This window comes from Myodes glareolus, chromosome 11 (genome assembly GCF_982192425.1).
Source record: "Myodes glareolus chromosome 11, mMyoGla1.1, whole genome shotgun sequence".
NCBI classification, from domain to species: domain Eukaryota; kingdom Metazoa; phylum Chordata; class Mammalia; order Rodentia; family Cricetidae; genus Myodes; species Myodes glareolus.
The window spans coordinates 82,133,174-82,156,939 of NC_142036.1; the positions used below are offsets into that span (position 1 = coordinate 82,133,174).

Sequence of the window (23,766 nt, forward strand, 5' to 3'; positions counted from 1 at the left end):
GAAACCCACTCATTGACAAATTCAAAAATACTAAACTAAAAGCTGTAATACATTTGTAGAGGATCTGTAAGCTCCTAAGAACTTTTCTTAGCTGATTCCGAGGGTCTTGTTCTTTCGGTGTCCTCCGTCCCCTCTGGCTCTTCTATTCTTTATGCCTCCTCTTCTACAGGGTTTCCCAAGTTCTGAGGAGAGGGATTTGATGGAAACATCCCATTTAGAGCTGTGTTTTATAAGGTCTGTCTGTCTACCTGCCCCGCACCCTGTGTGTGTGTGTGTGTGTGTGTGTGTGTGTGTGTGTTGTCTGGCTGTGGGTCTCTGTATTTGTTTCCATCTGTTGCAGGAGGAAGCTTCTCTGATGATGTTGAATAAGGCACTCATCTATGAGTATAGAGAATGTCATTAGAAGTTTTTTGTTTGTTTTAAAGACAAGTAGTATTTGGTTTTATTCTAGGTCTTTGGTCTATCTATCCTCTGGATCTTGGTTACCCACACAGTGTCTTGAGGAGTGGGTTTTAAGTCACACCAGATACTCTTTGGCTACTCTTTCATCCTCCCATTGTCCTTGCATATTTTGCAGGCAGGACGGATGTAGATCAAAGGGTTGGTGTTTGCCTTTCTTCTTTGGTAGTGTGAAGTGTACCTTCCTGTACTGAAGACGTTCGAACACTGGAGTGAAGGCCCTATGTGGGCATAAGCTCGACATCTCCATGACCCATGAATTGTGTGGGTGTTATCTTCATCAGGGGCCTTGCTGTCAGTTTGGGGAGGGCAACTTGTTGTCTTGGCAACAATCTTAATTGTTTTGGGATTTCCATGGGACGCCATTAGTCCACAACTCAGTTGGATGTAATCCAGGAAGCTTTGTTTGGTGAGAAGTGATGGCCAGCTGGAACTCTGTCTTCCTAATTATTTGGAGTCTTCATTAGGATGACCTTCATACATTTTCGGATGTTTCCACTGCATTAGGTTTTCATATTACCCCTCAAATGTCCCTCAGTTCCAGGTGTCTCTCCCACATGCCCTCCCTCAAGCCCTTTTCCTCTTCCCTTCCCCACCTAATTCTTCCATCCTGTCCCCAATCCACCCATAAAATCTATTCTATTTCCCCATCCCAGAGAGATAAATGTGTCTCTGCCATCCTTTCCTCTATACCTAACCTCCTCTCTGGTTCTAGGGATTGTAACTTGGTTATCATATACTTAATGGCTAATATCCACATATAAGTGAATACATACCATATTTATCTTTCTGGATCTGGGTTACCTCACTCGGGATGATTTCTAGTTCCAATCATTTGCCTGCAAATTTCATAATGTTATTTTTTAAAGGTGATACTCCATGTACCACATTTTCTTTACCCATTCTTCTGTTGAGAGGCATCAAGAATGTTTCCAATTTCTTACTATTATTAATGAAGCAGCGTGGACAGAGTTCAGCAAGTATTCTTGTGGTAAAATGAAATCTTCTTTGGGTACATGCCTTAAAATGATAGAGTTGCATGTTGAAGTAGATTGACTCCTATCTTTCTGAGGAATCGCCACACAGATTTCCATAGTGACTGTACAAATTTGCACTCCCACCAGCAATAGATAAGTGTTCCCCTTATTCCACATTCTTGCCAGTGTGAGCTGTCACTTGTGTTTTTGATCTTTTCCATTCTGACAGGCATAGATGGCAACTTAAAGTTGTTTTGATTTTCATTTCCCTGATTGCTAAAGATGTTGACCCTTTCTTTAAGTGTTTCTTAGCCATTTAAGTTTCCTTTATGGAAAATTCTTTGTTTAGAACTATATCTCATTTTTTATTATTTAGTTTTTGATGTCTAGTTTCTTGAGTTCTTTATATAGTTGGGATATTAGTCCTCTATCCAAAGTGGAGTTTGTAAAAATCTTTTCCCATTCTGTGGACTGTCACTTTGTCTCAATCCTTTGCCTTATATAAGCTTTTTAAATGAGTCCCATTTATTAATTGCTGGTCTTAATGCCTATGCTAATGGTGTTCTGTTCAGAAAATCCTCTATATGAATGCGTTCAAAGCTGTTCCCCACTTTCTTGTCTATCAACTTTAACATATCTGGTTTTATGTTGAGGTTTTTGACCACTTAGACTTGAGTTTTGTGCGGGGTGATAAGCATAGATCTATTTGAATTCTTCTACATATACACATCCAGTTATATCAGCACCATTTGTTGAAGATGCTGTATTTTTTTCAATATGTATTTCTGACTACTATATTAAAGAAAAAAATCAGGTGTCCATAGGTGTGTAGGTTTATGTCAGGATCTTTAATTCAATTCCACTAATCAACATTTATGATTTTGTGCCAATACCATACCGTTTTTATTAATATAGCTTGTACTACAACTTTAAATTAGAGAAGGTGGTACTCCCAACAGTTCTTTCATTATTCAGGATTATTTTGGCTATCTTGTGTGTGTGTGTGTGTGTGTGTGTGTGTGTGTGTGTGTGTGTATGTGTGTGTATGTGTTTCCACATGAAACTGAAAAATTTCCTTTCAAGATCTTTGAAGAGCTGTATTGGAATTTTGATGAGGGATTGCACTGAATCTGTAGAGTGCTTTGGGTAGAATGGCTAATCCTTCATTACCACCAAAAATAAAGAAATACTTATTGGGAGTAAAATCCCCAAGGTATCATTAAGCCACACAGTTCTAAAAATCACCTGCAATTGTTCCTTAAACCTGTGCACTTTTAAGTGTTTGTTTTAGCTTTTAATACATATTTTAAAGCTTTTTACAAGTGGTTTGCATATGAAATAATAGCGTTTTGAAAGACAAAAAAGAAAGATTTCACTTCTAGTTCGTTACAGTTGTCTCAGGTTCTCATCTGTGAAGGTAATTTGATTATGGGATCTCTGGAGACCTTAAACAAGAAGCCCTTTCCGGTGCCCTGATTCATTGCATTCACAAGATTTTACGTTTTGAAGGGGATGCATTCTGTCATTGTTGTCCAAATGTCATAATCCATTTAGTTATCACCAATGACTTCCAAGTCAGCTTTCTAACTATCTACTCTTTGACCTTGGGCAAATGATTAACCTCTGGAACCTTGGCTTCCTGTTAGTCTCACATCCTGGCCTGGCTTCTGATGCTCTCTCTAGCCTCAGCTGACTGGGATTCACCCGACATGCTCACACCTGAGAGATAGCAGCCATTACTTCAGTTCTCTGAAGGAACAAAGTCCTCGAGGTGTGTGTGGGTGATTCCTGCTGAGTGGTGACCCAATGCCAGGCTATGGGTCTATGCCCATAAAACCTCAAGGGTTCACGGTATGCATAACTCAAAGACATCTGTTTGTTTAACAACAAATGATCTTTATTGTAGAGACTTATTGTTGTTTTCAGTTGTGTGCGTGCTTGTGTGTCTACGTGTGAGTATGTGCGTGTGTACTGAGGGGGTCCAAAAAAGGCACTGAAGCCCCCAGAAATGGAGTTGCAGATGATTGTGGGCCACCCAGTCCTGGTGTTGGTAACTAGCTGGGGTCCTCTTCAAGAGAAGTATACATTGTTAACTGCTGAGCCATTTCTCCAGCTCTCGAATTAGCCTTATTTTATAGAGTTATCTTCAGCAAGACTCAAGTTTTCCCTGCTCTCAGGCTTCATAGATGAGATGAAGGGGCAATGTGTTCAGGGCACGGAAATTTCCTGCACCCTGAAGGATACCCAGGCAGGATCCTCTCGACTCTGCAGTAAGTGACCAGGAGATCTGTGTCTGAGTCACTAACCTTTAACCTTGTTGCTCAAGGTTTTAAAAGGTGGTGATAAGATCTTGTGATTGTCTTGATAAATTTATTTAGATCTTATGGTTGTCTTGATAACTTTATTTTGAGGTGTGGCAAAGTGAACAAGGAGGGACCTTGAACAAAATTCTTCCGAACACTAATATTTCAAGGGCAGCTTTTAGCTAATAATTCAAAGACCATACTATCTGCTTTAGAGGGCGCGGACTTGAAGCCTGTGCAGTTTGATTTACCACCCAAGTATGACAGATGCACGTTCAATGCCCAGAGCTGTTGCTGAAGCAAAGCCAGCTGTCAACACTTAGGCTATATTTGTTATATATTGGTTATATATTAAGAACCTAAACTCTGTTATTAATAATTTGGAAAAATGTAGCTTTTGTGATAAGCAGTATTACTAACGTGAATTCTATCTGCCTTAGAACCGCTCTTTCCTGGGAGCTTAGGTATGGGGACATTCTCTAGGCTTATGGTGTGAACTGCTGGGCATGAGACGTGTGATTGTAATGTAATGAGTTTGATCAGTCAGTATAAAAGTAAAGAAAAGAGTGGCTATTTTAGGGAGTGGTTTTTAGATTTATCATTAGAAAATAACATGGGATGTGACTAGATCTTCGCCAGAGCCAACATTTGAGAAGTAGAGGGGAGAGGGTCAGGAGTTCAGGTTAATCCTTGGTTACTGAGTAAGTTCAAGGTCAGTCTGAGCTCAATGAGACCCTGCCTCAAAACCAACAAAGCAACAATCCAGCAATGTACATCTCCAGGCCTGGGATGTGTGACTGACTTTCACAAATGCCTGTGAGTCAGGCACAAGTGGAGAAGGAGGCTTGGAGGCCTCCCGCGGAGTGGAAATTCCTGTGGCCAGTTTCTGGCCGTGCCCTTCTGCTTGCTATGTTTCTCTGTTAACTCACTGGACAAGCGGTGAGGCTTGATCCTGCTCTGCTGGCTGGGAGCTGTCACCCTCCCCCAACATCAAACCACTTCACTTTGAAAAAGCAGTTTCTACTTCCTTATTCACCAGGCATCAGTCCACAGTGTCGGGTTTATTTTTGGAGATGATTTCTGTGATATCCTGGATGCTATATCCTCATACACTCACCATCACCCTTGTCTGTCCATGTGTCTGTCCATACCCCCCGCCCCGTCCCCTGTCCCCGGGCTGTCATGGGCACTGTGTATTACTGCTTCCTACCCTCAGCTTCACTCCTTCGCTGGCTGGCTCATCTTCCTTTCTGGCCACCCTTTCTCATCTGCATGATCAGTGTGCCCACCTGCCACCAAGCAGTGTTTTCTAGGTGGCATTATTTTTAATTATTTTCTTGTTATCACATTCTTTTTGGGATTGTACTCACTCTCATGGTCATTTAAATGTTATGACCTGGCAATTCTCCATCTCATAGTCTATCCCTGAGCTCAGCGGGTGTTTGATTTGCCCAGATATTTTAACTTCTATGTATCATGAGACCCTTAAACTGAACAAGTTCAAAAACATCAAAATAAATAAATAAATAAATGAAAAAACGGTCAGTTTCACTCTCGTTTCAAACCATTTCTCTTGCTCTCCTGTCTTGTAACAGAACCACTGTCCATCGGGGCTGTGAAACTCCAAAGCCAGGAGTCATATTGATAACTTCTCCCAGGGTGCCTCTTACAGTCAATCACTCTCCAAGTCTATTCTAGACCCACCCATCCTTTCCTCATTATTGCTACTCAAGACACCGTGTACGTGTTCTCTCCAGAGGCCACGTCTTTGCTTCTTCAGGTGGCTTCCTTTGCCTGAGATAGTTTCCATTTCTGCGACACCTTCTTCCTGCAGACACCCAACAGCGTCTCGTGCTTAGACACACGTCACAGATGTTGCCTTCTTTGCAGGATGCCCTCTGACCTCCTTTTCTACGGCCTCATCCAGCCTGTGGCGGAAGGTCTCTGCTTATCTGTCTTTTTGTGGGCATGGAGGATGTCCCGCCTCTCGAGGCCTTTGCCACATTTTCCCTCCATTCGCTCAGCAGCTCCCCTTACTGGATTTGCTCCTTGCACAAAGCCTGGAACTTACAGGAACTGTTGAGCAGATACGGATACAAACATGTATCTATGCAGCAGAAAGCACGTGGACTCATCGGAGCTCGTGATGAGAGATAGGGTTTTCGTTGCCATTGACAACTCAGATTTACTCTATCCTCAGAGGCCTCTTTCCATGGGTGGGTCTAAAATGTAAACTACACACACACACACACACACACACACACACACACACACACACACACACAATATTGTGCCCAGGAATAGGGTGAGGTTGGGTATGAGTCGACTAATCTTAACTCACTCAGAAACTTCACTGTAGCAATGTGGTTCTATTTATTGTTTTGATTTCTCATTTTTCCCTCTCTGTCCTCTCTCCTGTGTGTGTGTGTGTGTGTGTGTGTGTGTGTGTGTGTCTGTCTGTGTGTCTGTCTGTCTGTCTCTTTATTTTTCAGTCATGTGCTCATTCTGTAGCTTAGGTTGACTGGAATTCATTTGTCTAGCCCAGGTTCACCTCAAGTTCAAAACAGCCCTCCTGCCTCTGCCTCCCACGTGCTAGGGAAAAGCCATCATATGGTTTCCTAGTGTTTGGAACAATTCTTTTGAGACAGGGTCTTATTGTATCCCACACTGGACTAAAAACTCTAGTATAGCCAAGGTTGACCTTGAACTTCTGGTCCTCTTGCCTCCACCTTGCAAGGACTGCGATTGTAGGTGTACACCATTGTACCCAGCTGTGTTCATTCCTGAGTTTTGGGCTTTGGCCTCTGTTCTTTGAACTTTCGCTGTGAACTTGGTCTTCTGACATCGTGTTCTCCTATCAGCTACTATTAAACTCCTCACGGGAACACTGCTTAGTTCTTCCCATGCCACGACAGAGGGATGAGCCACTTAGTCCATACCCCACCAGTAGCCTATCAGGACCATGTCCCACAGTTATTTCTGCTCTAATTCTCAGGCTCAAGGATGATGATATGAGTGATGAATTTGGTCATCTTTGTGTGCCTTTAACAAAAGTACCGCAGACCGAGAAGAGTGAAAGCTTAGTTTGGCTTGCGGTTTCAGTTCATGGTTGCTTGATCCCATGGCTTTGGGAGCCTCTCTGAGAGTATATTATGGTGGAAATGTCTTGCCAAGAAAATAACTTACTCATGGTATCTAAAAAGTAAAATGGAGGAAGAGAGGGGGCTGGGATTTCAATATCTCCTTTAAGGTCATGCCACTCTCTCACCACTAGACTAGACAGGCCCCATCTCCTTAAGGCCCTGCTTCTTCCCAATAGCATCCTGGGCTGTGATGTCTATCCAAACTATGCTGAAGACAATTCACTGAGGGCAAGCATACGGGGTCCCTGCTTCTGATCCACTTTCCTTCTCTTATTTTCCTTACATGGTATTATATTCTTGCCTAAGAATTAGGAACTGTGATCTGGGCAGTGGTGGTGCTTGCCTTTAATCCCAGCACTTGGGAGGCAGAGGCAGGGGGATCTCTAAGGCCAGCCTGGTCTACAGAGCGAGTTCCAAGACAGCCAAGGCTACACAGAGAAACCCTGTCTTGAAAAACCAACCAACCAACCAAACCAACAAAAGGGGAGTATGTGTTAGGAACTGTGGTCCAGTATTTCCTAGCTCCTGAGGACACGACCATGCTTCTTTGTACACAAACCACCCTTCCAGGCATTATTCAGTGGTAGAGTGCTTGCCTTTTACACACGGTGCCCTAGGTTCAACCCTTCTGCTGACAGAAAAGAGCCTTTTGCTGTCATAATCCCAAATTCATTCAGGCTTTTATCTTTTTTATCTTTGCTTTAGGTGAAAAAAAAAAGTTTAAAAATAAAAATAAAGACGGGCTAAACAACTGTCCATTGTTCTGAATAAATTAGCCCTTACTCCAAAGTAGTGCGCAATAGCCGTTAATAGCCGTTTCCTAAGAGGAGAGCCTGTAGGAAAAGGCAAAGATAAGAACGATAAACTCAACCTGAGATCCTTACACTCTGCCCTGCAGTACGAGCCAGGGCCCGTGGCACTGCCTCTCTGCTCCGCGAGCGGTGGGTAAGAGCGAAAAGAGCTGACTTTTGACCTCTAGGTATGAGGTACGAAGCATGGCAGGGTAGAAGGCGAGCACGCTGAAGGTACAGGCTCCCTGGAGTCAGTGCATCGACAAGGGTCCTCAGAACGACAATGGCGCTGACGTTAGGATTTCTACTTCAGTTCTCACTTGTGCCTCCACGTTTGGATATTTTAGAAAAAGAAATTAGATGCTGAACTTGTCATTTAATCCCAAAGGATTCTGAGTTTATAGGTCGGGGTGATACTTGGGCGATCTTGAAGCGCCTTCTCCCTGGGTTGCTTATTCTGGGGTAGTGTGGATGCTGAGAACCACTTCCGGGTGGGAGCTCTCTGCTGGTGCTGTGCGATTCAGGGCTGCGGGCACGAAGGCTGTGTGAGTCATCTGATTAGCTGAGTCGCCGATGGACACGGCTCCTGGAAATGGCTTTTGATAAAATGGTTGGAAATGGCTTTTGATAAGTGGCTGGAAAGCCCTTTGACTTGAGAAACACTTTCCTCGTCCAGAGAACGTGGTGTTGCCTGCTCTCTCTGGTGCTGGTGTGGCAAGAAACCCAAAGCAGGAAACCTGGTGTCAGTGGGAGGCATTGCCATGAGCAGACAAGAACTGTCCAAGCTGTTTCTCCTTTTTCTGTCCCTCTAGTGCAGTGGATCTCAACCTTCCTAAAGCTGCAGCCCTTTGATACAGTTCCTCATGTTGTGGTGACCCTAACCAAAAAGTTATTTTATTGCTACTTCATAACTGTAATTATGCTACTGTTACGAATCGTAATGCAAACATCTGTGTTTTCTGAGAGTCTTAGGGGACCCCTGTGAAAGGGTCCTCTGACCCCACCCCCCAAATAGGTCACGACCCACAGGTTCAGAACCACTGCTCTAGGGCACTACTTAGAATTACAGAGTCCATCAGTCCTGCAGGTTTTATCCTTCTAAATTCCTTCCGTTCTCTTCTGTTACTGTTGCTTTGCCCAAGTGAGGATGCAGTTACTTCTGGTCCCCAAATATTCAGTGTCCTTGTGTATCAATTATTCACCTTCCACCCTTCATTTAAAGAAGTGTGGACTGGTGAGAAGGAGCAGCCCTTAAGGGACTGTGCTGCTGAGCCTGGCAACCTGCGCTTGGTCCCCAGGACTCACGTGGTGGAAGGAGAACCAACTCCTGAAGGCTGCAAATTGTTTTCTGATTTCCTCCCATGTCCCATGAACATGCATACACACCCAGACATCACCCCAGACACACATGAACACACATGTGCACACACACACACACACACACACACATGCAATTTTAAAGTAAAAATAACTTAAAATGGATTCAAGAGAAAAAAATACATATACCACTGAATAATGGTAAATTAAGTTGGTTAGAGTGTATAAATATGCATCTGTTTATCCCCAAAACCAAAGAGGTTAAATGGTGATATGGAGGAATCTAAGATCATTGTTTTAAGCTTAGAGAACTTCTGGACAAAAGGAGTCTCTTGATGAATTTCTGTGTTTAGTTAACTATGTCAAGGAAAACTAAACACAGGAAAAACCGAGGTGAAGAAGTAGACTCTGGGCCACCATTCTTCCTTTGTAAAACTTTAGAATAAGTAACTTAGAAAAGAATTCAAATACAATGTAGCTCTGACAAGTTTGCAGTGTATTGAGTCAACACCACACAGGCTGTTCTGTGCCCCTTTCAATTACCCTCCAAGGGCATCATTGAGCACTGGCTAATTTTTGTTCTTGTTTCCTGTCCCCCGTGGTGTCTGGCTGCCCTTTGATGTCTTGCTTATTAACTTTGACCACATAGTTGAAAGGAAAATTTTGAAATTCTGGTTGTGTAGATAAGTAATAGGCCTCCCCTTCTTAAATGTGCCTGTTTCTGTAATTATCCTATGCCTACTTCTATTTCTGGTTACTCGTGGATCAGACTAATTGCCAACAATAGGTGGTCTTTTCTTTCTGTCCTTATTTCTTCCTTTTCCAGTTATGCAGAGGAATTTGTTTCCTTTAACGTTTGGATGGTAAAAGTTACTGATAGTTTTGTGAACTTCTAAGGGGAGTATGCATGGGCAATATGTATATAATAACTAAAAACTTAAGCAAATATTTTAAACTGTGCGATGTGTCCATATTTACAGAGATGTTTTTAATAGTCTGTGTCCAAAGAAATACCACATCTAATATTTGCTAAATGCCTGACTGTCTTAGAAGGCAAAACAGCTGCCTCTAAAACCATGTTCATTTCACAATTTTCAGTGCCGAGTACCCTCAAACTGATGGAAGTTTCTCAGTGAAATCCTATGCAAGCATTATAAACAAAATTATTTAGACTATAGCAAACATTTTTAGCTGTAATGGCACATATTAAGCTATTATGCCAATTTAGACTTTGTTTTTTTATTATAGTTCTACACAGAATTGCCTCTTGACTCAAATCTAGAAAACAGACCAAGCTGAGTTATAGGAGAGTTTATTCAAGCATGGTGCCAACTGAACACAAAGTTTCCCTGTGTGGACAAGCTAAGGAGTCTTCCGTCTACCCTGACCAGAATGAGTGTTGGGCAGCGTGGTTTGTTAAAATCCTTCCACCCTGTTCCCACACAGCAAAGGCTCTGTTCAAATGAAACACCTTAGGCACAGCGTCCTACGGCGAAGTTTAAATGGAAGGGGTCGCTACAATTCTGTTTCCACTTTTATTTATCTTTTATTCTTTAACTTTCGTTTTATTTGTCCTTTGTGTTTTTCACACCATGTATCTCCATACCATTCATTTCCCCATCCCTTTGTATCCGCCCTTTGCCTTTGCAACCCCCCCCCCAATAAAATAAAATGAAATAAAATTTAAGAGAAGAAAGAAAGGAAAAAAATCTCGTCCTGGGAGCTGTAGTGTGACACAGTGAGTCACACATAAACCCTTTTGAACACATATCTTTCCCTGCAAGCCCTTGACTTCTGCTACACTATTGATACTAGGTCCTCACGAGGATTTCTCTCAGAAACCCTGTGTTGCCCAGTGTCATGGAGATCCTGCAGCATTAGGTCTGGAAGACCAGTCCCTTCATGTGCTCCTGCAGATCATAGAAGGGGTGAATGTTGGGGTGGGTGAGCTCCATAACCCTGGTTCTGAGTCTGGATAATTGCAGGGTTGCTCAGTCCTCCAGCTCTTCCTTGTCCTCACCCCCAGGCTGAGCTCCCCAGCCCTGCCCTGGCTAGTTCATGCATGGCAGCAATGAGCAAGGTGGGGGGGGCGATTCTCTTGCTTTCAAGCCCTCAGGGCAGGCCCTCCTTCACCTGGACTGCCAGGGCCAGCACTACTGTGGTGCCCAAGCAAGGTGCGGGTTGGGGGGCACTCTCCAGAGTGCTGCTGCTGGTGAGGGGCAGGGACAGCTCTCTTGCTGGCACTTCTGGTGGGGCCATCTTTCTTACCTGCCACAGGCAACAACGGTTCCCCCACCCACAACACCATATGGCAGACGAGGGACAGGGCCAGATCTCCCATGTTCATGCTCTCAGAGCTGGCTCACCCATACCCGTCAGCGCTCGGGAAAGCGGGAAAGCGGGCCCTGCGCCTCACCTGGCCAGCACGCTAGATCTGACCCTCTTTACACTTTTAAAGCAAACTTAACGTGTTACTGCCGGCCGACAGTCAGCTATTTGCACATCAAACGTGGCTCCTGGAAGTATTCTGACTTTTACCTTTTACCATTGGAAACTAAGTCTAGTAAGAAAATAGATCACTTGCCTATACGTAAATTATGACAAAAATAATAAATAGTAAGCATAACACAAACAATTCACCTTAGTTCCAAACTGAGGCTGTTATGTTTTTTACAGTTTTAGTTCTGTGGTCACTTTGAAGCTCAAAGGAAGGCTTTATTTAGAACCCTTACTGATTTAAATATGAGTAATGCTTACTTCCCCCCTAATTTGAACAGAGAAACTGGTCTCTCTACACAATAGTGAGGAATATTTTATGCAACTGATAATTGATTTTATTCATAAATTGATATGCCGCTGGAAAGCTCCATCCAAAAATTCACATAAGATTTTGGAATCCATAGACTATCATACAATTTTATTACAATACAATAATAATGTTCATGGAATTATAATTATTTTTTTAACAAGTTTCCATAAGACTTTAAAGATGGTACAGTTAGGATTTACATAAATCTCTGAAATAGAAGAGGGTCATTTATACAAAGGAGATAACGAGACTATAAACTTAAATTAGATGATGATGTAACTATGGGGTAAATCTGTTATAAAAGCCACTACTTAATCTGAGAGACCTAGGGAGTTAATCCTGACTGTTCTCTGTTTTACTGTGTTATGAATTAGTGTTCACTCAAGCTTGCTTCCTCACATCTACTATGAAAGGAATTATTTGCAAACTGTCGTCAGCTGGGCTCAGGAAAGGACTCCGAGACCCCGGGTTGCACTTGGCAGAATGGTGAGCTGGATGTCATGTATGTATTGTGCGCCCAACGTGACCCACAATGGTTTTGATGCTAGTGAGTTCTGGAACCTCCCAGAGAATTTTTAGTAAGTGGTTTCTCAGTGATCCTCTCAGCGTAGGGCTTTCTGTGAAGGCAGTCTAGCAGCAGACCAAAAAATTAAGCATGCTTTTAACATCAGGAGGTTCTGTGTTTTCACGCCACAGAATGGTTCAAACATGAACTGTGATAGCAAAACAAACTCCCATCTCTGTATATAGCTCCATATTTTTAAAAATGTCCTTTTCTGCTTCATTGATCTCATTCCAGTGACTAACTGGAACTCACATGTTTTCATGTATTGTAATTGCTGACCTTGGTGTGGAATTCAAGTGGCTTTGAACGCATGCCTCAAATTCCAATATGCAGGTTTGGAAACCGGACTAGGGAGACATTAAGGGGAACATACCACTCTATTAGAAACATGAAAGAGATGATACTGAGTAATGAAGTCATATTCTAGAATAAATGGACTAGAAGACACAGTTCTTGGTATTTCTTATCAAAGCTTGAGTTGCTAATAGGTATGCCTTGTTCTTCAAGAGGACTAAAGATTAAGTCAGCTGGGAACATGATAAACAGAAGGAGAGGACAGAGCAAGCCCACGTTGTTCAGCATGCCTCGGCACCCCCGAGAAAGCCCATGTTGTTCAGCTGCCCCGGCACCCCCGAGAAAGCCCATGTTGTTCAGCTGCCCCGGCACCCCCGAGAAAGCCCATGTTGTTCAGCTGCCCCGGCACCCCCGAGAAAGCCCATGTTGTTCAGCTGCCCCGGCACCCCCGAGAAAGCCCATGTTGTTCAGCTGCCCCGGCACCCCCGAGAAAGCCCATGTTGTTCAGCTGTCCCGGCACCCCCGAGAAAGCCCATGTTGTTCAGCATGCCCCGGCACCCCCGAGAAAGCCCATGTTGTTCAGCTGTCCCGGCACCCCTGAGAAAGCTCGTCTTGTTTTAGCACACTGCTTTTGGGTGGCAGAATGACTCTGGAATGAAGGCGTCTCACAGCGTGAGGGTGCTTTCAGTGTTCTATTGTTAGTATATGTTACATATATAAAACATATATATGTTATTAATATATATATTCAGAATCCGAAAGCACCCTGTCACACACCAAGGAGTGGCCGCCTTCCTTGCTCACACTTAACCCTCCCTCACATTAGCTACTGGGCTAACTACCGCTCCACAGTTCACCAGGTGAAGCCTGTGGAGACAGGAAAACCATGGGGATGCAAACATGTTAGGGCAGGAGTCTTGAAGCTCGATTAACAGAAACTCAAAGACGGAAACTGGGGTCCATCCGGAAGGTCAGAAGAGCAAAGCAGCCAGCCACTGACTCTTAGATCGGTTGGAAATGACTATCCTGCCTCCAGGAATCTCAGAATGAGAGACCGAGACTGTCTCATTCGTTTTATAATCCTCGCTAGGGCTGGGATTAAGGGCATGTGCACCACTACCGCCTGGGTCCTGTGGCAAATTTATGTGGCTACTGGGATTAAAGGTGTGTGTCGCCATTGCCTGGTCTGTAAGGCTGACCAGTGGGGCTGTTTTACTCTCTGATCCTCAGGCAAGCTTTATTTATTGACACACAAACAAAACGCCAGTACAGTACAGTGTCTCTCTACACATCCATACTGGTTCTGTCATATTTATCCTTCCTTCTCCAGAATGGTCCTCATACAGAGCTCTTCGTAAAAGAAGACAGTTTGGGCTTCTCCATAGCTAGCCACGCCTCCATAGCGCTTAAAGCGACATCTCCTTAAATACTTTTCTCTGTAGCCAATGCGTATTTTTGGTTCTGCTTACATGTATTATTCTGTGGGATTATTTTATTTTTCCTGAGTGATTTCCATATCCTATTAAAAACACACCTTGGTTTTTGTTCCACGATGAGGAATCCTGAGTGTCTTGTATGGCAGTTCCGTAGCAATCCCTCTGTGGATGCGTTTCCTTGGTATGGGCAGTTCAGGTCCTAACATTTCTGTAGTACAGAGCCATAGAAACTCCTGGTCTTAGAAGCATATTTAATGATTTTCTCTGCTGCTAGAGTACCCTCACAGGAAGCTCCAATGGGTTTCTATCACTCATAGTGTGATAATTTGGAGCTCTCTCCCAGGCTGGGTGTCCGGGAACTTTTTGATAAATGTTTTCACCTTGGAGAGCAAGGGCATATGGGAGGGCCTGGAGGGAGGAAGAGAAAAGGGGAAAGTGATGAAATTATATTCTCAAAAAAATTTTCAGACGTCTTTATTTTGTAGATGCGGTTGTGTATATTATGAGCACTGTTCTCAAACAAATCTGTAAGATTTAAGCCTAAATAACACATAGTATAATCTCTGTGAGATAATAAACACGTTTTCCTATTTCTCTGTATCTCTGTGTTAAGAGTAATTTTAGTAGTTTCGCATCCAGCTCTTTCTATGCATCTTAATTTAAACAGCTTATCCTGTTATGGAATATTTAATATCTTTGTACCGCTTCACTAGCAGTGCACAGTGGTTGCAATTCTTGTACATGTAAGTTTATCTTGTTTTGTGAACGATTATTAAAATGAATTATTACTGAGTCAAAGGTCATTAACTCTTCTCATGGTTCTTGATAAAAATTGTTGAGTGACTGGGTGGTGGTGTGCATGCTTTTAATCCCAGCACTCGGGAGGCAGATGGATCTCTGTGAGTTCAAGGCCAACCTGGTCTTCAGAGTGATTTCCAGGACAATATCCAAAGCTACAGAGAAACCCTGTCCTGAAAAACCAAAAGAAAAAAGAAAAAAAAAGAATTGTTGTGTGATGTTAGATATCTTAGTGTCTTAGATTTAGTTATTCAATAATATATATTTATTTAAAGTTCCATATTGTATGGGATTTTATATCTATATACATATATACAATACATACATATGTATATACATAATTTGTATTGACTAGTTTAAATGAATGAACAAGTAAATAGATCCTTTTACAAAAATGTTATGTAAAATTTATGAGCATCAGAGTTTAATACTATAACAGATTTTGGCTACCTTTTAAAGAAAAGATACTTACAAATTTTAATCTAAGTAGTCTATGTAAGTTTACTTATATAAATTATAGTTAGTAGATAAGCATAGAAGGGTGATGATATTTATCTGTAGTTTTCATGTAAATGCTTTCCTTATAATGCCATCAAATCAATAAGATGCAGATAAATATATAAAATTTTGTATACCTCAGTATTAGCTGATTCTAATTTTCTTCTTAAAAAATATAACATTTATATGTATTCTTTGTGAGGTTCAGACATGTATACAATGCATTTTCATTCTTATTCTCCTCCCCAACTCCTCCAGGATTACTCCCCACGGTTCCCTCCCAACTTTACGATCTATCTATCTATCTATCTATCTATCTATCTATCTACCTACCTATCCCACAGAATCTAATTAGTGCTGCCTTAGGGCTGCCAGGCTATTCACTGGACACATTCCTAAAGAGAACTGGCTTTCTCTCCTAGCAGCTACCTACTGTCAGGCTCCTAACTAGGGTTGGATGGGGCTGTGTGTCTCTTCTGAATCCATGCTGGAATTTTGAGTGTTTATCTTGTGCAGAACTTACGTAAGTAACATCCCAGTTCTCCCTGAACTCTGGCTTTTTAAATCTTTCCACTCCTTCTTCCTCTGCGTTCTCTGAGCTATTGTCAAAGAGCATGTGACACTGGTATTGGATTTATGGCTGAGCCCTCTTCTGACACTAATTCTCTGCACTTTGACAGTTGTGAGTTTCTACTACCTAGTATCCTTTGTTTATCTACGACATATAATAATATTATTATGCTTCTGTATTTTATCAAACCATCTTTATTAATCACGGCGAGTTTCATACTAAGGCTGAAAGTCCTCTACATACATTTCAGGTCAAATAATCTGCCTTTTTCTTTTAGGAAATTTACCAGTGGTGTGGTTCCTCCTGCAACAAATACGAGCGTCTGAAAGCGAGCCAGGTTGCCCTTGGCATTCGGGACAATGAGAGGAAGGGAAGATCTCAGCTCATTGTGGTGGAAGAAGGAAGTGAGCCGCCAGAGCTGATGAAGGTATTGTGATTTGTCGGTGAAAAGTCTAAGCCATGTGTGTGTGTGTGTGGTGTGTATGGTGTGTGTGTAGGTATATGTGTGATGTGTGTGTGTGTGTGTGTGTGTGTGAGAGAGAGAGAGAGAGAGAGAGAGAGAGAGAGAGAGAGAGAGGCAGAGAGACAGAGACAGAGAGAGAGGTGAGGGGAAGGGGATGGGATCAAGCATATTTTCAAATGGGAGTCTAGACTAAAATTATCTTTTTAAAAACACCAAGACTATCCAAGTTGTCTTAGTTAGGGCTTACTACTGCTGTGACTTTTGTTCTTTTATGATGAATATGATGATGGGAAGTCCCGGGTGGCTCACGGAGTCCGGCAAGGATGGCCGTGAGTCCCTGTGGTGCCATGTGGCCGGGGGAGTCAGGCGGGCGGTTACGGTGGATAAAAGGCTCACAAGACATAGTAAATAAACATAAGGGTAAACATTTATTACTTAAAAGGAAATAGAAAAACAGAGAGACAGAGATAGACAAATATAAAGACATAAAGACACAGAGACAGAGAGAAACGTGTGCACACGACAGGAGACAACCACACAAGAGAGAGAGAAAGATGGCGAAGGGGGAGGTCAGAAGTGGCTGGGTGGGCGTGGTTAGTTCTTAAAGTGTCCCAAAGTAATAACAGTGACAAGATACTATGACATAAGATAACACTTATAAAGGACCCATTTAATCGAGGTGGCAGCTTACAGTTCAGAGGTTCAGTCCATCATGGTAGGGAGCACGGTGACATGCAGGCAGGTATGACACTGGAGAAATAGCTGAGTGTCCCACATCTGGCAGGCTGTCGATGAACACACTGGGCAGTATCCTGAGTATATGAAACCTCGAAGCCCACCCCACAGTGACATACTTCCTCCAACAAGACTGCACCCACACCAACAAAGTCATACCTCCTAATAGTGAGATTATGGAATTATAGGATTACAGCATTATGGGGCCAATTACATTCTAACTACCACATAAATCCGGGTATGGTGAAAACTCCGTCACACCTGCTTTTTCTCAGGATCTCTCACTCACTTATATTCTTTCTTCCTTTCTTCAGCATTGGTGCTCATATCTCGGGCTTCGAGTATGAGAGGCCGGTGATCTACCACTGAACTCATTAGTGTGTATTTTGAAGTATGTAATAGTTTGATCATCTAGATTTATTTCATTTTTAAATGCACTAATTTTCCTTAATTTAATAATGTTAACAGCTGCTTCATTAAAGTATAAAAAATCTGGGGCTGGAAAAATAACCCAGCAGTTAAGAGCACTGGCTGCTCTTCCAGAGGACTCAGATTTGATTCCCAGCACCCATGTATTTGTAACTCCAGGTCACAACTATTTGTAACTCCAGGTCACAACCATTTGTAACTCCAGGTCCAGGGGATCCAATGCCCTCTTCTAGTCTCTCCAGGCACCAGGCATACATATGGCACATGGGATATACAGGCAGGCAAAACACCAACACACAAGAAAATAAAAATAACTTTTTTAAAAAAATGGAAAATCTTGTACCAAAGTGTGAAATACACCAATATTTTATATATTTCAAACAAACTAAGAATCTTATCTTATAAATAGGATACTTATGATTTTCTATGGTTTTTAAGTGAATATGGAAGTCTCCATAGCTCTACAGAACTCACCCTTAATGTGCTGTCTAGTTTTTCTGTCACCATGACATACCTGAGAGTCATTTGGGAAGAAGGAACCTCAGCTAAGAAAATGCCCTCACCGGGTTAACCTATGGATAGGCCCGCGGTGCATTTTCTTAATTGTTGATGGATGTGGGATGTGGGTGGGTCCATCCCACAGGGCGGGGGTGGTACCACACCTGGGCAGGTGGTCCTGGATGCTGTAGGAAAACCTATTTGTAAGCAGTGATCCTGTAGCCTTGGCTTCAGTTCCTGCCTCCAGGTTCCTGCCTTGAGTTTCTGCCCTGACTCCACTTCATGATGGACTGTGATCAGAACATGTGAGCTGAGATAAACCCTTTCCTCTCCAAGTTGTTTTTAGTGATGGCGTTTTTACCAAAGCAATAGAAACCCTAAGACACTTTACCCTCACAGTAGCCTTTGACGGTTACCTATGGCACTGTGACAAGCCTATGCACGCTCACACTTGGGGTCCTTGCGTCCTCTGTTTCTTTCAACAAACTGAAAAAGAAAACTCAAACATCCATATATTGTGTTATACTACTAAGATACGAGAATGCTAACGGAAGGAAGTAAATCCTAAGAATACAAATTTAACTTTGAAATTCTAGAGCACAGTAAAAAATACATTCCTAAGATGCCATCTGCATTTCAGAGACTTCTTGCTGGTTTTCAATCCCTAAAAATGCATGCACTGTGTCCCTACTGCACATGTTCAGGGTCTGTGCTGCTTCCTCCCTCACAGCTCCTCCTGGTGCAGAGAACTAGAGCGAGCTTTCAGGGAGAACCTTCCCTAGGTGGGAGGGCGCCGTCGGTGGGCTTTCTGTCGGAAGCTTCACAGTCTGATTACATCAGTGATTGTCTGGTGGACTAACTATACACCTGGGGAAAACTAGTTCATCTTCTAGAGTTGGTAACTGTGATGATAGAATTCACAAAGACCTCAGCTTGGTTGGGAAAATTACAACTTTAATTTTCGTGCGCTTGTGAATGTGGCACATCCGTGAATTGTGAGATTAACAAGCCAGAGCAGTGAGACTGTTCCTGTGACTATTTAGACCACAATTCAGTTACTGTGGATAGCCTCAAAATACCAATTAGCCTCATCGCAACTTGGCAGGGTTTTAGGGGGTTTGGGGAGTGGTTAGGACAGGGTTTCTCTGTGAACCCTTGGCCGGGCTGGAACTCATTCTGTAGACCAGGCTGGCCTTGAACTCAGAGATTCACCTGTTTCTGCCTCCTGAGTGCCACAACCACCCAGCAGCAGTTATTTTTGGTATCTGCTGTTCAGTAATATTGTTCAATGAGGTGATGAAGAAGCTGATTTATTTGTTTGTTTGTTTGTTTGTTTGAGACAGGGTCTCTCTACCTAGTCCTGGCTGTTTTGGTAACTCACTCTATAGACTGGGCTGGCCTTGAAATGAGAGATTCACCTGCCTCTACCTCCCGTGTGCTAGATTAAAGGCATGTTCCATTACACTTGGAAAAGACTCATATGTTAACTAGCTTCTTATAAATATATTTAGGACCTGGGAATGGCACAGTAATCTGAACCCCTGCACTCAGAAGGTGGAGGAAAGATATTAAGAATTCAAGGGCATTCTTGGTCACATGGCAAGTTCAAATCCATTGGGCTATCTAACAACCTGTCTCAAAACAAAATGATAAATAGGTAGATGATACATTTATTGATAGTTACATTCCAATATAATTGTTTTATTGTAATCCTTTGTATTTTATTTTATGCACTTAGAACTATTTTTTCTCAGAGGTAGCCGGAGTTCTCTATAGCACACAAGCACAGAATGGCCTTCTTGTGTAATATAATGAAATGCTATTTTTTTATTTGGAGACTCTGAGCAGCGGTGCCCTTGTTAGAGGGGTCTGCAAGGCTAATCATCTTTCAGATTTCCCTTCATATTCCACCCCTCATTCATTGGTGGAGAGAATGTCTTACGTTGCTTGACTCTTCAAACTTCAATGTCTACACGAGAAAGTTAGCAAAGCCTCAGAGTCAAGGATTTTCCAACCACTTAAATGACTCAGTGGCCATGATCATGTGCTTAATGCTGAATGCTTGGGGCAGTTGTGCAACAAGGCCATGGCCTCTACAGTTTAAATGCTCCTTATCTCAGACAAAAGTGCTTTGTAGAGTAAGATTATAGAGAAGATAGGACGTGGTACGGACACACTAACAAGACTGTTGGGGCCACAGGGTGTGTGTCGCTCTGCTTTTGGCTGTGTGTTTAGCAGCTCCTGTGTCTAACAGCAAAAGCAATCTCATGCGATGAAGCCACTAAGCCTTACCTAGTCACGTTCTGTTCTATGCCTTTTCTCCTTGTATATAAACATATTTACCATGAAAGACTGCACATAAATCATGTAAAGGTTTTTCTTGGTCTTTCTTTTTTTTCATATTTAAAATAACCAGTAAACAGAAGGGGAAATAAACTATCTCACTAGCCCAAAGGAAGTTTATTCCTTGTTTGTATTCTTCTTTAAAGGTTAGAGAGAGGCTGAAAGATGCCCAAAGGAGAAAGATAATTTCTCTATCTGATTATGAACTTTGTTGTTGTTTTGTTTTAAGATGGCATCCGGTGAGGTGTGAGACTGAGATGGTGTGAGTTTTTTTCTAAGTCAGATTCTTTTTAAATGTAATGCAGTGAACTTGTCTTTATAATTATAAATGCTGGCAGCAAATACTAGCTATAAAACCAGCACCGGAGATACAGGCAGCCGCTGTGGGACTTTCTTGTTTTTATAAAAACAGCAGTAAGGCTCCTGCAATGTCATATATCCAAACATTGTTTCAAATTCTTGATAAAGAAAATTGGAAGGAAAATCAGGATGGATATCGTATTGCGTCTCACGGTGTTTACTGAGCATTTGGATTGAGTCTTAGTTACTCTTCTGCTGCTGTGACAGGACACCATGACCGAGGCAGCTCAGAAAGGGAAGCATTTAGCTGGAGGTTGGCTGACAGTTTCAGAGGCTGGGTCCACAATCATCATGGTGGGAAGCATGGTGGCAGGCAGGCGGGGCGCTGGGGTAGCTGAGAGATTGCTTCTGATTCTCAAGTTGGAGGGGGAGAGAGAGGAATTCTAGGTCTTATTTGAGCTCTTGAAATCTCACAGTCTACCCCCAGCAACACACTTCCTCCAACAAGGCCTCGTCTCCTAAACCTTCCTCAACAGTCCACTCACTGGGAACCAAACGTCCAAATGTATGGGCCTATGAGGGCTTTTCTCGTTTAAACTATCACAGGTTCGTTACCACTAAAGATTACAGTCTCAGCTCATTTTACTGTCTAGTAAAGGAGCTAAGTGCCAGAAAAGGCAAAGAGTAGTGATGGGGGCGGAGGGCTCCACACTTCCCAGAACAGGAGTCAATTTGTTGGAATCCTTCTTATGAATTCATAGTTCAGGCTCTTTGATAATCATAGATAGTTTAGATTAACCTCTACACCTCACCTAGTCTGTGAATTGGGGTGTTCTTGTTTTTATCAGTCATACATGATAATGAAAAATAATTTATCTAGTATTCTTTCAGGTTGATTCCATATTTAGAAAATGCAGACCTGGGAATCTGGTGAGTTGAACAGTCTAGATGGCTCTTAAACCAACTTTCCTAAATCCGATTTAGTCAAAGAGCAAAATTTTAGTGGTATTTCCTCAAAGTATACTGCCAAATAAAATCTATATCTTACTAATGCATGCCACAGTGCTTGAGGCCAGACGTTGCCTCCACATTCGTGGAGCTGTCACAACTCTAGTGCATTGCTCATCCGTGTTTAGATAACACAAAACACATATACCAGAAATGGAGTCCTTTCTACTCTCTTAAGGGTGGAATGGCAGTGTTGGCAAATACAAGGTCATATTCTTCATGCCTTTGTTTTTCTTTTGGTTCTTTGAGACAGGGTTTCTCTGTAGCTTTGGAGCCTATCCTGTAACCAGGTTGGCCTCAAACTCACAGAGATCCGCCTGCCTCTGCCTCCCGAGTGCTGGGATTAAAGGCACGGACCGCTACCATCCAGTTCAAAACCATATTCTTATTCAAAATACATGGTAAGATCAACTACATTTGTATGAGGTAGCTAGCATTTAGAGGAGAATAATTCACGTATTTGACTCGTCTTTCTTGTTTTGGTACCTGGTTACAGATAACTCCCTGGAAAGTACCTACTATGTTCTGAGATAATCACATTCCCAGGTGAAGTCCTGAGCCCTGGAACACAAGCAGCCACCATCCCTTTGATAATAACACAGTCACCCATCTGTAGAATTTCCCTTCCTAGGTCAGGCCAGCTTCCTGGATGTGTCCAGCAGTCACAAACATGTGATCTGTCTCTCCCTGTGAGTCACACCACTGCTGCTCACTGGCCTTGGTCACTTGGCCTGGCTGTCACCCCAGTATTGCTCCTTCAAGATCTGTTAGCAAACTGGCCACCACTCTGACTTAAGGTGAATGCTCCCAGAACCCTAAGGGATTGCGTAGCTCTAGAGATTCCATTTGTTTTCTCAAACATCTGCTTATGTCTTTTCCTTCCCATAGCTTACGAGTAAAAGGCTGTGCCCATTTCTAGTGCTTCCGAAGGTATCACGCAACTTCAGTTTATAGAAATCGGAGCGATTTTGAACTTAATGCCCTAAGTTTTGGGACACTCACATGTAGCACTTATTCACACTGTGTATTTCAGCATGTGAGGCACTAAGAGAGGAATCGGGCTGGGAAAAGGGAGATGAAGGATTTTGATAAAGCTGACACAGGTGCTGGGGAGCAAACTCTGCAAGAGCAGTATTTACTTACCCACGCACCCATCCTTCCAGCCCCAGGATTTGGGTTTTTCTCTTCTAATTGAAGCATGATTACACTTTTAATTCAATCTGACCGCTTTTCAATTGTTCTGTCTGGAGAGGAGGGAGCATTATTTCCTAGGGATTAGATAAACTAGTCTCCATTTATCTCTATAGAGTCAGAATGAAGTATAATAATAAAACCGAGGTGCTGGTGTGAAAATCTTTTGTGGTCATTTTGGAACAATGTATACAGTATTTTTAAAGGCTTTAAAGCTTCACGGGGAAAATACTATTAATAAAAATAAAAATCACCCTGTTTCTTTTCATCAGAGAGCAAGCATGGAAGTTTTGAGATCCTTAAATATAAGAAAGACTTAAGATTGTTCTGTGTCTATAATACACATGTTAATCACTCCTTAAACGGCTTTATGTAACTATCTCATGTATTTTATTGTTAGTAAAAACTCTGTACTTTGTAAGAATGGAAATTTGAGTTGCCTGAGAAATTATTTGGTCAATAGACACAGTAAATCATTTGACATGAGAAACAATAAGAAAGTTTGGTAGAAAACTATGTTTGTCTTGGTGTGCTTTCCAGGTAGCCCAGGGCTCAGTGTTGACTCCTTTCCTGCTCTCCTGGACCTTTCTGTTAGTTCTTGAGAAACTGAACAGTGACTTAAATATTGTCAAACCTCCATTCCTACATGGAAGATGGTCTCAAGAATTTATTATCGGATTGAAATAATATTATTATGAGAGCCAGGTGAGAGGACTTTCACTCACAGTTGAGTTTATTGTTCAAGATCGTTGAAAGGGATCAAATATTTGCTGCGGTACCAGAAAGCAGGCTCCTTCCCCTTTCTCCTCCCTGCTGCATTGCGAGAAAATCTTTTCTT

The 23,766-nt window shown here is 42.4% G+C and overlaps 1 protein-coding gene across 1 annotated transcript in view; it reads left to right on the forward strand.

The window, feature by feature from the left end:
- The window catches only part of Scin (scinderin), a 78,407-nt gene that overhangs the window by 13,765 nt on the left and 40,876 nt on the right, over positions 1 to 23,766 (forward strand). Inside the window, exon 4 of the mRNA XM_087911828.1 lies at positions 16,239 to 16,388. Coding sequence (XP_087767954.1) covers positions 16,239 to 16,388 — 150 coding nt within the window. The remainder of the gene's footprint in view (positions 1 to 16,238; positions 16,389 to 23,766) is intronic.